Source organism: Colias philodice, chromosome 15 (assembly GCF_061535455.1).
Source record: "Colias philodice isolate Cphi_HAF_F1 chromosome 15, ilColPhil1 Martin Lab GWU primary, whole genome shotgun sequence".
NCBI lineage: Eukaryota > Metazoa > Arthropoda > Insecta > Lepidoptera > Pieridae > Colias > Colias philodice.
Genome location: NC_143100.1, coordinates 222,699 through 237,334, shown reverse-complemented (window position 1 = coordinate 237,334; position 14,636 = coordinate 222,699). Strand labels below are relative to the sequence as shown.

Here is a 14,636-nt window from a genome sequence, read left to right as displayed (position 1 = left end):
TCATTGTTTGTAACTAATAGCATTAAGGTATTTTATTTTTCTAAAATTTTTGACAAAAAATATCCTAATTAGCACGCAATAGGTATACTTATCCTTGTAAAATTTGCACAAAAACATATATTGTGGCCTTGGCAATCTAATCGTGCGATTTTGCGACTTAAGATAGGCGATCACTATCTTAATGCTAATTGTGAGTTACTCCGAGCTCACTGATGTTTAATTGGCTACAGTCTGATATAGAAATGTTCAATAAGTAGACATTATATTTGATAAGATATATCTCTGAACGTACCGTGTCAACCTTTTACTTCGAGTTATAACGTACTCACCAAGAATCTAAGTATCACTTAATTAAAGAATGGATTTGGACATTTACGAAGCTAAATAAAATCCTTGAATGAAACAAATTACCTACTACAAATAAATCACGATAAACCTACTGCAAGTTTTGATCCCTTCCTTGATACAACTATTAGGTACTTGAACTACGACCTACGTTTTGGTCATTTAACAAGAAAAACAAAAAAAAACTCCAAATAAGTATTCTGCAAGCCCACAAGGTTAGTGCTACCTTGTATCACCGTACATTGCAATTAGGCGTCACTTCCTTCCTATTTCAACTAATTTTAACCTTGTGAAGGAACACAGTTTATCCATACATTTACATCTTGACGTAATGGTATTTCCAAATAATGTTGTTGTGGTAATAAATAGATTTTATGGTGCGCCTAATTTCAGAATGTTATCTTGGTTTTCAGTTAAACGTGCGTTTTCAAAGAAGTAACCATAATATGGTTAACTATACTTTTGTAACATTAGGTATTATTATTTTTTTACAGAATGAATAATTTTCCAAGCAACAGTCTCAAATTTATCCTCCACTTATATCTAAACGATATTTTATTGTAAATTATCCAATGATGATACCAATTTTTTGTAAATGTTTATTTTTAACTATCTGGGCGATTTCATTTTTGTGTTTATTTTCCGCAAATACTGATTTAAAGTTTGGGTCATCTTTAGTTCGCATATCAAAACCATTGCAATGTGAACGATTCGCGGTTGTAATTATAAAAAAGTCAGAAAATGTGCGAGTAATATTGCAAATATTAAAACGAAAACAGTGGAACCGGAGAACACCGCGACCGAGCTACGGAACAAAAGTACAATCGCAATAGATCGTGAAAATGCTTATTTGCGTTTTACTGTTCCGTTCTCATTGTTAATTCTGGTTTAACATTTGAGAAATTATCATTTTTAACAACATAAAAATACATATTTGTCATTTGTTAAAAATTTATAAAAATTCTGCAGTGTTCATCAATGCGATTTTTAAATTTATCGAACTACTAATTTTGGTGGAAATCTAAAATATTTGAAACACATCATGTTGAAAACGTACGGTAACTTGAAGAAAAATTTATTCGAGCAAAAACATACTTGCATGATTTATAAATCAATACAAAACATACATTTGAGAAATTATTTAATCAATCGAACAATGTATGTAATCAGTAAGTGTACAATAACTATACGTTCGCCTGAAAGCCGGCGCAAAATCACGCCAGCGCGCGCTAGTCAAGCGCGGAGTCCTTGAGTCCGATAATGCAGTCGATTCTATTTTAATTACAATCATTTATTTTTCTCACTAGATACTAAGTAGCTATTTAAATTTTACAAACTAGTACAAAATGGCGGAATAAACACCGCGTCATAGTATCGATTACGCAGTAATTTAAGAAAAAAAATATTTTTTGCACGTGTATTTACGGTGAAATAATTATGATCAGTAACAATAAAAAAAAAATATGAAAAGTAGATAACATGAAAAAATATTCCCTCATCTTAACAATAGTAACTAGTAGGAAACCTGTGTAAAATATATCTATACTAATATTATAAAGAGGAAAGGTTTGTAATTATGTATGTATGTATGTATGGTTTTCACGCATAAACTACTGGACCGATTTTGATGAAATTTGGCACAGATAATCTTTAGACCCTGAGAAAGAACATAGGCTACCCTGGCTACCCCTTTTATTGCGAAATATGTACCACGGGCGAAGCCGGGGCGGACCGCTAGTAGTGTATATAATCATTAAGCAGCCACGCGAAGCAATTGCTGCGTGAAGCAGCTCCGTAAACGTGGATCGGCCCAGGAAAGTGACAGCACACGTCAGTCTACTTCGGCCGAGTGAGCACCTTGTCATGTCAATTTTCGATTTGAGTTAAATTCGCGTTCGCGGTAATGTTTCAATATCAATGCATGTCTTTGTACTGGAGTACTGTCTTCTCCCTGTAATGACGCAACTCCTCGTCGTGTACTCACCCTCGCGTCGTACACCCTTGTGAGCGCGTCGTACCGTATGGAGCCGAGGAAGATGACCGCCTGGGCGGCGCACCCGCGCCCGCGCGCCACGAGCTCCACGCACACCATCTCGCCGTCGCGCACCACTATGTCGCAGAACACCTGCAAGGACATACCAAATATTGAACCCTCAAACTTGGTGTAAACCACACTTTATCTAATATACACATTATACTAGCCATATAACACATAGTTTGATCATTCAAACTTAGCATAAACCATTGAGATCTGCTGTAAAGACACACTCAAGCATAACAATAAAATTGTAGGAACTATAAGGATACGTGCTTGAGGTAATCTTCTCCTAACAGATGGTAAAGTGAAATGCCATAGAAATGATCTGGTAATTTCACCCACAGTATTTTTTTTTATAACAGGAGAAACTTTTATAAGCAGACAAATCGTTGTTTTTACAGTTCTAGTCACGAGAAAATAATGTTTGATATAAATTCGTGTTAAAAACGTAACGATTGCATTGAACTTTGAATACAATGCTTCCAAGAAAACATGCAGTAATTTACATTTTTACTGTATTCATGTAATTAAGTACCATACGATGACTCGTAATTTTACGAATGTATAAAGATTATTAGCATAAACATAATATTATAATATTTTGCTCGTTTTACGTAAACAGCACAAAGCAACAAAAATATCATAATCTTATATTAAGTATTACGATTTCCATTATAATATGATCAAAATGATTAATATGACCATTTAAAGGCGCGTCAACATAAATAAAAGACAACACCATTAAAATATGTATCATGAAAGTTATAACTAATTGAACAGTTTCATTCCTCTACTTCCAGGAAACAATTCTACTCCTTTATAATACGAAACAGCATACATTCTTAAATTTTCAGACAAATGTAATTTCATGCCAAAATGCCAAGCGTATGCATGAAATTGAGGTGTTGGCAGATTGCGTCCTAACATTACTTGGCAAAACGTATCTGCCATACGATGATGTACGGCGATACCTTACAACGGCACAATCATTTTAAATTGAAGCTATTTGATTTACAATGAAACTGTCTTTGTTAGACGATACGCATTGAGTTGTTTTTCCGCGTTCCCTGACATAGAAAGTTCTAGAATCGCAACTGCTTTATGTGTAAATGAAAAACCTCAATGTTCGTTAGATGCATTGTCGATTTTATAATCGTTTGGTAAGAGTATAAAAAAATACAAAGTATTGTTGCAAAATAGTAACAATAGATGTAAAATATATGTGCTCTTGTTATCAACGTGCACGCGCTCAATCTTAACGAGATAAGGCTCTCTATCAGCGCAACATCCAAGCCGAAATATTTCCACTTCATATTGCAATAAAAAGCGAATGCGATAAAATTTGCGAAAATGTTTGCACTCTGCTCTCTCAGACATTAACAATATTTACACAAAATACAATCTTAGTGGAAGAAAATACTAAACACTAAAGATACTTTCGTCTATCCATGGACTATATTATCTACTGCCGCATTATGACTCAAATGCAGTCTGCATCGTATTACACATACATCCATTGTAATACTATTCATGATATAATAATTCTAATTATTTACTTATTACGCTTCCAGTTACCTTTATCAGCACAAAGCTAGACAAGGTCTCATGTAACGTAACGCGGAAGATTGCCTCGCAGATAACAGCGCAGCTCAATGAATGCTCACAATAGTTGGTAATGAATCACAGACGACAAACGTTTGATTTATTAACTCTGCCAATGTTAACTGCAGGGGCGTAGCTATCGCCGTATCTGCCGTATCAATTATACGGGGCCCCCGCGCCAAGGGGGCCCCCAACGTGCGCTTTTGTGAGAAATCTTTACCCTTCCTAAGGGGCCCCAAACAAATTTTTATATGGGGCCCCGCCAAGGCACGCTACGCTTCTGGTTAACTGTACTAGATACAAAATATAAAAGTTACAATCCGCCCCATAGCTCGGGAGACGCATGAGGTATCGCGAAGAACTGGGTCACGACTCGAGAGATAGTCAAGACGTGAAGAATAATCGCTTACGAGTGGGATTAGCCGCAATTTATCATCGCTGTATGAAATGTCGAATGTATATTATGTGGAGAAAACGTCGTTCTTTTCAACGTACAATATCATATGAGATTCATTCAAATATCAAATGACTACATGCTTCTGAATCAAAACGAGAACGTATTACAAATTATTTCGTAACGATTTGAAACCAAAAGTTAAAAAAAAATATGAAAAAGATACAAAAACAATGACACTACCAAAAAATCTGAACTTTTTTCGCAATTAAAACGTGCGTGCCCAAATCCTTGCACTACACGCGAAACATCGCTAACTACTCGAATCTCGATGCGGGTACATGCACGCTCCGGGCACACATCCAAACACAAACGTTGTTTGTTTTCAATAGCAGCGTCTGATAACGCGCCGCGTCACGGATAATTTTACCCTCTGCGTCACAACGTGATTCATCTCACATCTTATGCAGTGTCCACTGATTCCCGGAAACTCATTACTAATATCTAATTGTATTTAACGATATGGATGCTGGTGGACAAACAGAGATAATGTTATTGCTAATCGGCCTTAATTCGTGTTCCGGTGTCCGCTAATTGTAATCAGCTTAGGAACACAAGCACTAATGAATCAGAGTAATTGGTCCCATTGAATAAATATTTTTTTTAGTAATCATTTTATTGATTTAACAGACAATCATTACAATCATTATAATAATCAGTCACTTAGATATTATCAAACATCATCGCCTTAATTGGTAAACAGTTTTATTTACTTAGAAAGCCATTAGCCAGTATCATAACACCAAAAAATACATTATTTAAAAATTTAAATTAAAAATTTCGCGTTCACATTGTAAATTGATAAAGTCCTTAGGTATAAAAGTTGGTTGAAATACGTCACGTGAATTTTAATTAGCGGCTCAGTAATCCCTCAGGCCCGATCATCATGCAAGCTATCAATGACATTCAAGGCGTATATTACTAATTATTGTGTAATTTGAGTCATCCTTACCTACATGCTTATCTGTTACTTATAATTATATTCGACCAGAATGAATGACAAAATCCCGTATAAAGCGGAATATTTTGTGAATTGCTGTGAGTTAATACAGTCGATTGATTTGTAAACAATATATTATAATGAAGGATATATGCTATTTCAAACCGATGATGCATAGAAAATTCCTAGAGGAAGATGTCCAAGTAATGTCACACCATCTAACTGAGAATACTTGTTTTACAGAAATATGTTTGATACCCATGGATCATGTAATTATATGTAAGTATATACATTAAGAACTGTTTAATTGTAACAAAAGTACAACAATTCCATTAGATGTCCCGACAAAGCAAACCAATCGGCCCACGCTTTGAGACCAACTCGTGAGAAGTGCGTGGGTTTGAGCGAGGTAATAAATTTTAAACAAAAATGGCCTCCGAGTCCCAAAACAGAATCACATCTTAAAATTTATACTAATGACTTAACCACATTTTTAATTTAAGCTTGGATTATTATTTAAAAAAAATGCTCCAAAAATGTGCGTAAAAAGGTGATAAAACCAAGTTTCCAGAAAACATTAAGAGGGCTATTCGGGCCACGATCGCTATTTAGAGGCCTAGTGTAAACACTGAAACGATCAATTAACAATTAAGGGTAGTGGGCCGGCTGGAGTTACTCCAAGCGCCGGCTATTGCCAAGTGGAACGAAATACTACGAGACAGTCCCGTAGAAAACACACTATGTTACAAAGAAATGAAATTGATCAAGGATGATCATTATTTAGCAGTTGATAAAACTCTTATCATAAATACAGGCTTCGTAAATAATATTTATTGCTGACTCTATGAAGATAATACCGATAATCCTATTGTAGCAGAATTTAAATACGACTTAACAATACGTTGTAAAACGTATTGAATAAGTAGTAAATGTTAAAAGTTCACTTCTATTTAAACAATCAGTTATTTAATAAGATTGTAGAGTAGAAAAAAATTATGACACTACAATAGGCTCGTAAACAAAAACGAATGGCAAATATATGAAATAGATGCGACAAGCAAAAATATGTGCTATCTGCAAAATAATTAGCAAAAAGATAAGCTCAGGGGCGACAGACTGGTCCATTGGTTACACAATACACATGGGTCGCCACGTGACGCGCCACAATCAATTTGCGTCAACAACACTCCACGCCGTGTCAATGATTGAAAGTCACATTTCGCACAAAATATTATATTTCCACCGTAAAAGACTTTTTGTGGAATACTCAAAAATTATTCCATTGAAGCCGCTGCTAAGGCTCACGCTATCAGTGTCGCTTTGAAGTACATTCAAGTATTTTTGTAACCCTCAAAAGCTTTATTTTTAAATTAAAATCTCTTTCAGAGCCTTGAATTTGTTTACGTTTCAGCATTCGGTTATTACTATGAAAAACAGGACGTGAAATTAACAAATTCAAGAGCATTTTTTGACAAAAAATTAAATTTTTAATGATCATGCAACGTTCACATGCTCTTATTATGAAACTAATCACATATTTACATACAAAAAGGTTATTTTAAGTAGTTCTTGTATCACATTTTAATATTAATATCGAGCGAGTCATAATGTATAATTAAAAGCGGACTACATTGTGTACACTCTATTGAAGTGGAATTTTATCATTCTGGGATTATCTTTCACAAGATATTATTTATTTATTAACAACAGATATTTTATTGTGTTATTATTATCATTCTACATACCTACATTAGTGCTATTTTGAATTAACGAATCTTTTTTCATACCTAATTCACAATTCTCATCAGATTTTGATACAAAAAGATGTAGTAGCCAAAGCATCTCATTCTCAGACATAAAAGTTAGTATATTATTTCTAGAAAATATAAAAAATAAGTTCACGTTTTAAGCTAAACTTGCTGTTTGCATTTCCATATTAAACAGTTATTCTTTACACCGCACCCATAAAATAGTCACAGAAAGTTCGAGATGCCGATAGATTCATAAACTTGTTTGCGTTACTTGACCTTAAACTCTGATTAATAAATACAATCGCAGTGTTTCACATCGACACCAAATATGAAAAGTGAAAACATCAAAATATAATTGTTTACATTCAATTATGTATATTCAATCATCAATAGTACAGTCGTGCAAGGAAGCGGTACTGTTTATCATATAGATGTTCATTGATGGTTTACTACAATACGAGCGTGTGATGAGAGCACACGACACGAGCACTGCTAGTACGAGTTCCGAATCTCAAGTAGAGTGTGGACTGTCGAGTGGCCAGTGCGCGTGCACCGACGCGCACTCGGCACGCACCGGCCGCCGAGCGGTCGACGACGCGCGGTGACATTGGAAACATGTTGTACCAATAATCCTTCTAAGTGCCTACGTAATATATACGAGATTAATAACTAAATGCAAACGGCCTTCATTGGAATACATCAGAGGAACAGGTAAAACAACAAATATAAAATAATCAGTGGAAATACGAACTCGACTCAAAGTAGTTATTTATTTCTATCATTTATACCTTATATATACCTTTAACAAACAGCCAAGAGGCATTCTAAGACGATACGGAACAGAATGGCCCTTAGGTATGTTCATTCCGAGAAGGTACAAGCTAGCTAGCAGTTAATAAAAAACACGTTTGGTTCACTATGACTTGCTCCGTGGTACTGGCCACTGGGATGTTTATGCGGTTGCGTCACATCATCTCAAAATAGACAGAAGAAATACGGAAAACACTGACTAATGCGTACAACCACAACTGAAATGTTTACAAATTGATTTCCACTCGACTAACACGCGACGTTTTCTGTTTGAATAGCCTTAGAGATTTTGATATGCTAAGTGATATTGTGGTCGCAATGTTTAATTATTCAGAATGGCTTGAATAAGATGCAAAGTCTTGTGCGAGTAAGGTAAAACTAATTATTATTAGATGTTCTAATACGAGTACATAAAAATCTAAGATTCTAGTGCCAATTCCCGTAAGATTGCCCAGAAGAAAACATTTTCTTATCAGAATTAGCACTATTTGCAACTATCAAAATAATCAACCAATATAATATATCTGGTCACATGGAAAATAGACAGGAAAACAGACTATCAAAACAAGATAAAATAAAATTAAAAACGTTACAAGTATCGTATCATTATCAGGCCCGATAGCTGTATCACAACAACGGATCGCGATCGCCGCAACAAAGCCTGTCTTTAAGCGGTCAAGTAGAACAGCCCTTTACTTTCAAAAAATAACATACATTTACACAACATAATATTATAACACTTGGAATTTGGTTTCGAAATCAAAAGCTTTAAATAAACCGTTGTTCTTTCGTCGCTATCGGTAATTAAATTTTAATTATAAAGAAAGTCAAAATATTATTATATTATGTTATCTATCTTTCAAGGTTATAAGCTTCGTAGCGTCACATTTCAAAGTCTAAAGTATATAAAATTAATTATCATGTAGCAATAATTATAATACACTGCGTAATATTTATTGTCATACTGACAATAAATTGAAGGTCACATATGTGACCATAATATGTGACAAAGGACAGTGCTCTGGATTGTTTATCAAAAAAAAAACATGAAATTTGGTAACTATTGTATGGGCCATGGGTGAACTCAAAAATTCCTCTCATAAAATTCAAATCAATGAATGTCAAATCTGACATGATATGAATCCCAACTCTGATAAGCGACTATTTTTGCCAATTTTTATCAACCCGATACGGATGTAATATAAGATTAACGTTTATCCTGTTAAATAAAACACGATGCTAATTCACATTATCGTATTATAGAGGAAGCAATACCGGACCGCGCTCAAGAAGTTCGCTAATGGGATTGTGGTCGAGAAGCCGTACAGACTACACCCACAGTCATGGAGTTCATTGGAAACTTGTGAAATTTAATTGATTGATCCACAATTTTCTAGAAACTCTTTGCGTAGTTCTTTTAGTTTAAATTGAAGAACGAGGGCGATATTTATTTTTCTTTCTGTTGGCGTTTGCTTTATTAAGTCTTGACGATTTTCTTTTTCAGTTTCAAGAAACGTTGATTAACATGACCAACAACAATAGCAAACGTAAACAGTCGGTTCTTTTATACAAATCTATACGTTATCTATAAAAAAACGGGAGCATTGTCAATATTATGCGTATCCAGGGGCGTCAGTTTCTGCTATCACTTTTTACTAAATTATAAGCAAGCCTTTGTTATATTGTTTCAGCTAAAGACCTTGCTGTCAATCCTGATAATAATCTATACAAATCTGATCTCGATTCATGTAAATCCAATGATATTATACTACATATAAAGCGAATGGATGGCATGAATGCAAAGAAAGGCATATCAGTAAAAGCATTTTGGTTCGTGCGCCGCGCTCCACTGGGCCAGACTGAGCTCGCGTCGTTTATGATATTATATCTGAATGCACCGAAGACTTCGTATTCGATTTTCTATTGCAATACTGCTTTTACTTTAATTCAGTATACGTATATGTAAAAAAAAATTAAAAGAGGATACTTAAAGTATTTGTGTTTCTCAAACTGAACACATTAAATTCTTTTCCAAAATTTGGTTTATCTTGAAAGCAAATTTGCATTTTGGGCCAAACGAATTGCATGACACTCTTTCTAACCGTGTTTTTTCTTTATTGTAAGTACTTACGAATTTTTTACTTCAACAAAGTTTCAAACAATGACCACATCTATTTGACCCTATTTGTTTGTAAATAATATGTTAGTATCACATACTGTCATTTCACACCAAAGTGCATCAGATACGCACACATACCGTTATTTAACTGTTCCACATTCGCCTGCGATTGCAGACTTCCAGTTGCATGTAACGTTTTGTGTCTTGTGAAATTTTATACACTCATGTATCATCTCGCGATATTTCTAGAGCTAATACACTGTATTTAATATACTAAAAACAAACGATCTATACGAATCCAGTTGAAAAGTAAACAAACAGTTTTGTATCCAAGGCCTATACAACTCGGCTTTCCAAAATTATTTATCTTTACGTGTAGACGACGGCTTCATATAAGATTTATTCCGACGCCTAATGTATCGTTTTCTTCTCGCAAAACACTTGACAAAGACGCAATTTCAATATTTCCAAGGGAAACACCCTTAACGAAAAAAAAATTCAATCAAAGTTTTAACTTATACCATTAAGAATATTGTATTCGTGCTTCCGACTCCCTGAGCCATGCCAAGCGAATTTTCCGCATTTGCCAAACATAAAGAATTGCCAAAATTTCTTGCATTATAATTCACTCAAATTGCAGATAACTGAATTCAGAAGGTGACTGTAGAAATTATTGCTCGCAATTTTTAAACGCAACTTATTATTAGAGTTAAGAGTTTACATAATTTAATTGGATTTAGCTAAGACGAGAAAAACAACTTGACTACTATAAAGTTTTAACGAACTGGCGCAAACAATGATGTCTATGCAGCTCCATAACATTCGAGAAACAAAGAGCTATTATACTTGAACAATACCAAAATCAACAGAAACGGCTTCATTACGCTGCTCCTATTAACATTACTTTTAATTTGATTAGAGAAACCAACGCTTCGCGACGTTGGTTGGCACGAAGCCACCGGGTTTCTAATCTATGAAATGCACTCGCGATCGCAGGAATAAAAAGCGGCACTTCAATCACATCTGAGATCGATCTTTATGCATGTTGTAAAGTTTTCACCTGTCTATTCGATTATACTTTTCTTTTTATGGTAGTGCAGGAGAAAAAAGGAAACCAAATGCCTCGTGCTTATCTGCCAATAAATAAACAAATTAGGTTGTAGATGTGATGCCAACATAAAATAATTGTGTATGGGTTCTGTCCTTTTCTAGAGGTCGGAAAGGTAGTAGACCTTAAAGGTCTAATTCGAAACAAATTCATACTAACTCAATGATAAATCATTAAATAGGTAATGTAAGAATTTGGTTGCAAGTACCCCGTTGCGAGCGTGACCCTATTCGTCCCGCTGCCCGCACACTCTGCCCACGTACAAAACTTATCTAGTTCCTCGAATCAATTGCCCCTAAAAATAGAATTAATTAGAGTGATACTTTATATGAATGGCACTTCTGAAACACTCCACTGCATCTATGAAAGCCGTCTTAACGTAATTGAGAGGCATTTTCATTTTACTTAAGAACGTTAAAAGCAAAGTATAATTTCCTGAGGATTTCCTTGTTTAATAATGAGATATATTAAACAACTAGCGACCCGCCCCGGCTTCGCACGGGTGCAATGGCGGTCGGCCGGTACCGCCGCAAACGCTACGACCCGCAATTTTTAAATCTGTAATATCTTCGAAAATATTCACTTAAATCATACGGTGTAAAGGGCCATATAGATCTATATTAAATGAACAATGTATTCAAGGTATTTAATTGGTTAAGGATTAATGCTGTATTGGTGAAAATCGCTTCGAAAATTAGCTATTATTTGTCGTAAAAAGTAAATGACAAAAAAATGTTATTGTGGGTTATCCATAAGAGATAGACATATACCATCGCGGACTTTTCTGTAGACCTTTTCAATTTGTATAATATTTAGTACATTATTTTGATAAAACTCGTAGGGTTCAGCCTGCGTTTGCAATATAAGCGGAAAAAATGTAATTTTTTACGACATTACATTAGAAACCTCAAAAATAACAGTACTTCTCCACGATTTAATGGATGTTATTATACATATAAACCTTCCTCTTGAATCACTCTATCTGTTAAAAAAAACCACATCAAAATCCGTTGCGTAGTTTCAAAGATTTAAGCGTACAAAGGGACATAGGGACATAGGGACATAGGGACAGGGAAAGCGACTTTGTTTTATACTATGTAGTGAAGAAACATTTAAAATTTATTTGTACGTAAGTACGTAGTATAATTTTTTAACCAATAAATCCTACTAACTAAGAAATATATAACATTAAAGAACAAATAAAGTGCACACCAATTCCTTTTCAAAGATAAAGTGCATATAAATTACTTGCTACTCTCGTCTGCTCAATGTACCTATAAAATCATTGTTCCGGGAAATACCCGCAGAATCGTATTAAAAACTTCAAAGCCGCACGATCCAGGAGTTAATAAACTTAGTAAATGTACCATAATGCGATAGTTTACAATTAGCCTTTAACTCGGTGAATAAACGGATTTTTCTTCACCGAGCCATACATCAAAGCTTAGCCAAAATAACAAGTTGTATTTAAGGAATGTTTATCTTGGCAAATTTTTGAAAGCATTGATAACGTGTTTAAACACGATTTACCTGTGAGTATAAAATAAAACGTCTTAGCTGACACATATTAATAAATGAATTATAAAGTATATTCGCGAACTACCAGTATAAGAAAATATTGCATCCAGGAAGGAAGTCTTATTACTTATATTATTTTTGGAACAAAACTCGGGTGTAGGTGTAGTGTAGTGAAAAACAAACAGCCTTTGTCAATATTGGCATAAATTCAAACAAACATTAGCACACGGAGTTCCAAACGAGAGTTTAAATAATTTCGCCAACTGACGTTTTCAATATATGTATTTACTATTTACTGTAACTTTTTAATTGCTCATAAGTTTGTTTGCACATGTTCATGAACAAAAGTGTATTATTGTAGCTAAACAAACTTTGAATTTATTGTAGCTAAATACTGACTTGTCCAGTTGCTTAGCTCATTCATAATGTTCAACTTACGTAGTCTTCAAATTATCTTCTTATTAGTCAGTTCAATAAAGAAACGAATCTTCAATGGCGGCCAAAGCTGACTTTGACAGATGGTAGGATCAGCAAAAAAGAAAATAAAAATAACGTAAATTGATAATTATTTTATTAATTATTTCAAATTGTATGTTGGCAAACTTTTTTGTTATTGTATTTGTGTATTTATATGAATTATCATATTTACGTATACAGAATGTAATAAAATCCCCATAATACTTGTAATATGCCCATAAAACTGAACAACTTTTCCCAAAGAACATATTTTGTCAAATTCCAATAAAACATTATTTACTTTCGCAAATGCATAATTGTCATTGTAAATTTATGATAAAAACTATTATAGGGAAAATCAAATACATTTTAGTGATTTTATTTTTCCATTTTTTTTTTTGCATACCGTACGCCCGTGTGTGAGCGAGAGGGAATGATAAGCGCCGCCATTGAAGATTCGTTTCTTTAAAGAACTGATTAATATCAATAATAACAACGTTTAACGCTATTGACAAAAATCAATTTAAATTCAATACATATTACCAAAAATTAAGAATAAGAATAAAATTAAGCACTTAAAAAAAACATATATATTAAAAACAAAGAACACATTACTTTAATTAAATATCACCAATTACTTGGTTAATATTTAATAACCCATGCTTAGCCTATCGCTCATACATCACCACAATAAAACTGCAGAAATGCGGGTACCTCGTCAAAGTTGTCGACCATGAAGCAAATGTGCGGGTACGTCATCTCCTCCCCCTCCCCTTTCGTGTCCATCTTGCGTCTGCTAGGCGACGCGTACACCTGCATCGGGATTATAGGGATTAGATAAAACCGTTCTGCTTTTCATATTTAGTTGGGAATTTCTCTGGTGTTGGTCGTAAAGTTATCACAGAGCTAGTTTATACGATTACAAATTCTGTGAAATCAAAAAGGCAGTATAGTGAAAAGTAATTGTATAAATAATAACTAATATTGCAGTAGGTATACTACATTTTAAATAAAAAAAAAAAAAAAAAAAAAAAAATTTTTAAAGTAATTCTTTAAGAATACATGAGAAAACAATACCGAGAAATTTGTTATATAAATAATTTCCGCAATATCATTCTAAAAGTGTTAATGACTCCATTTTATTTAAAGTAAAAAAAGTTGGCAAGGCTCAAACTCAGTATCATTTTTACATCTGTTTCACTGATCCATTTTTACGGCGACACAATCCGTGATTCACGAAATATTTCCACAAAGCTGCTCATTGCACAAGCAAAACATAATGCTAATGAGCTGGCAAACAATTACCAACAAACAATTAAACGTGCATTAACAATATCGCTTTTAAATTGCTACAATCGCTACTATAATAACCAAGAAACACCTGTTTTAAAATAGCCTTATTATCACCTTTTAAATGTATCGAATGCAATTTTCTGACGTTCGGTTGTTGGAAACACAAAACTTTCAACAACGTCGATAATAGCCCACCTACATA

General features: G+C 34.1%; 2 protein-coding genes and 1 long non-coding RNA gene across 4 annotated transcripts in view; 1 reads left to right on the top strand and 2 right to left on the bottom strand.

The window, feature by feature from the left end:
• Positions 1-14,636, bottom strand: part of LOC149481985 (uncharacterized) — a 191,832-nt gene that overhangs the window by 74,412 nt on the left and 102,784 nt on the right. The gene's annotated exons all lie outside the window — the stretch shown is intronic.
• Positions 1-14,636, bottom strand: part of LOC149481991 (uncharacterized protein KIAA0930 homolog) — a 41,087-nt gene that overhangs the window by 11,141 nt on the left and 15,310 nt on the right. For both annotated transcript variants that reach the window (XM_089704299.1, XM_089704298.1), the window contains 2 exons: positions 13,856-13,954; positions 2,330-2,470 (listed from right to left, as the gene is read on the bottom strand). In XM_089704299.1, coding sequence (XP_089560425.1) covers positions 2,330-2,470; positions 13,856-13,954 — 240 coding nt within the window. Of the gene's footprint in view, positions 1-2,329; positions 2,471-13,855; positions 13,955-14,636 lie in introns of those variants that run through there.
• LOC149481992 (phosphatidylcholine:ceramide cholinephosphotransferase 2-like) overlaps positions 1-14,636 on the top strand; it is a 104,884-nt gene that overhangs the window by 76,928 nt on the left and 13,320 nt on the right. The window lies entirely within an intron of this gene.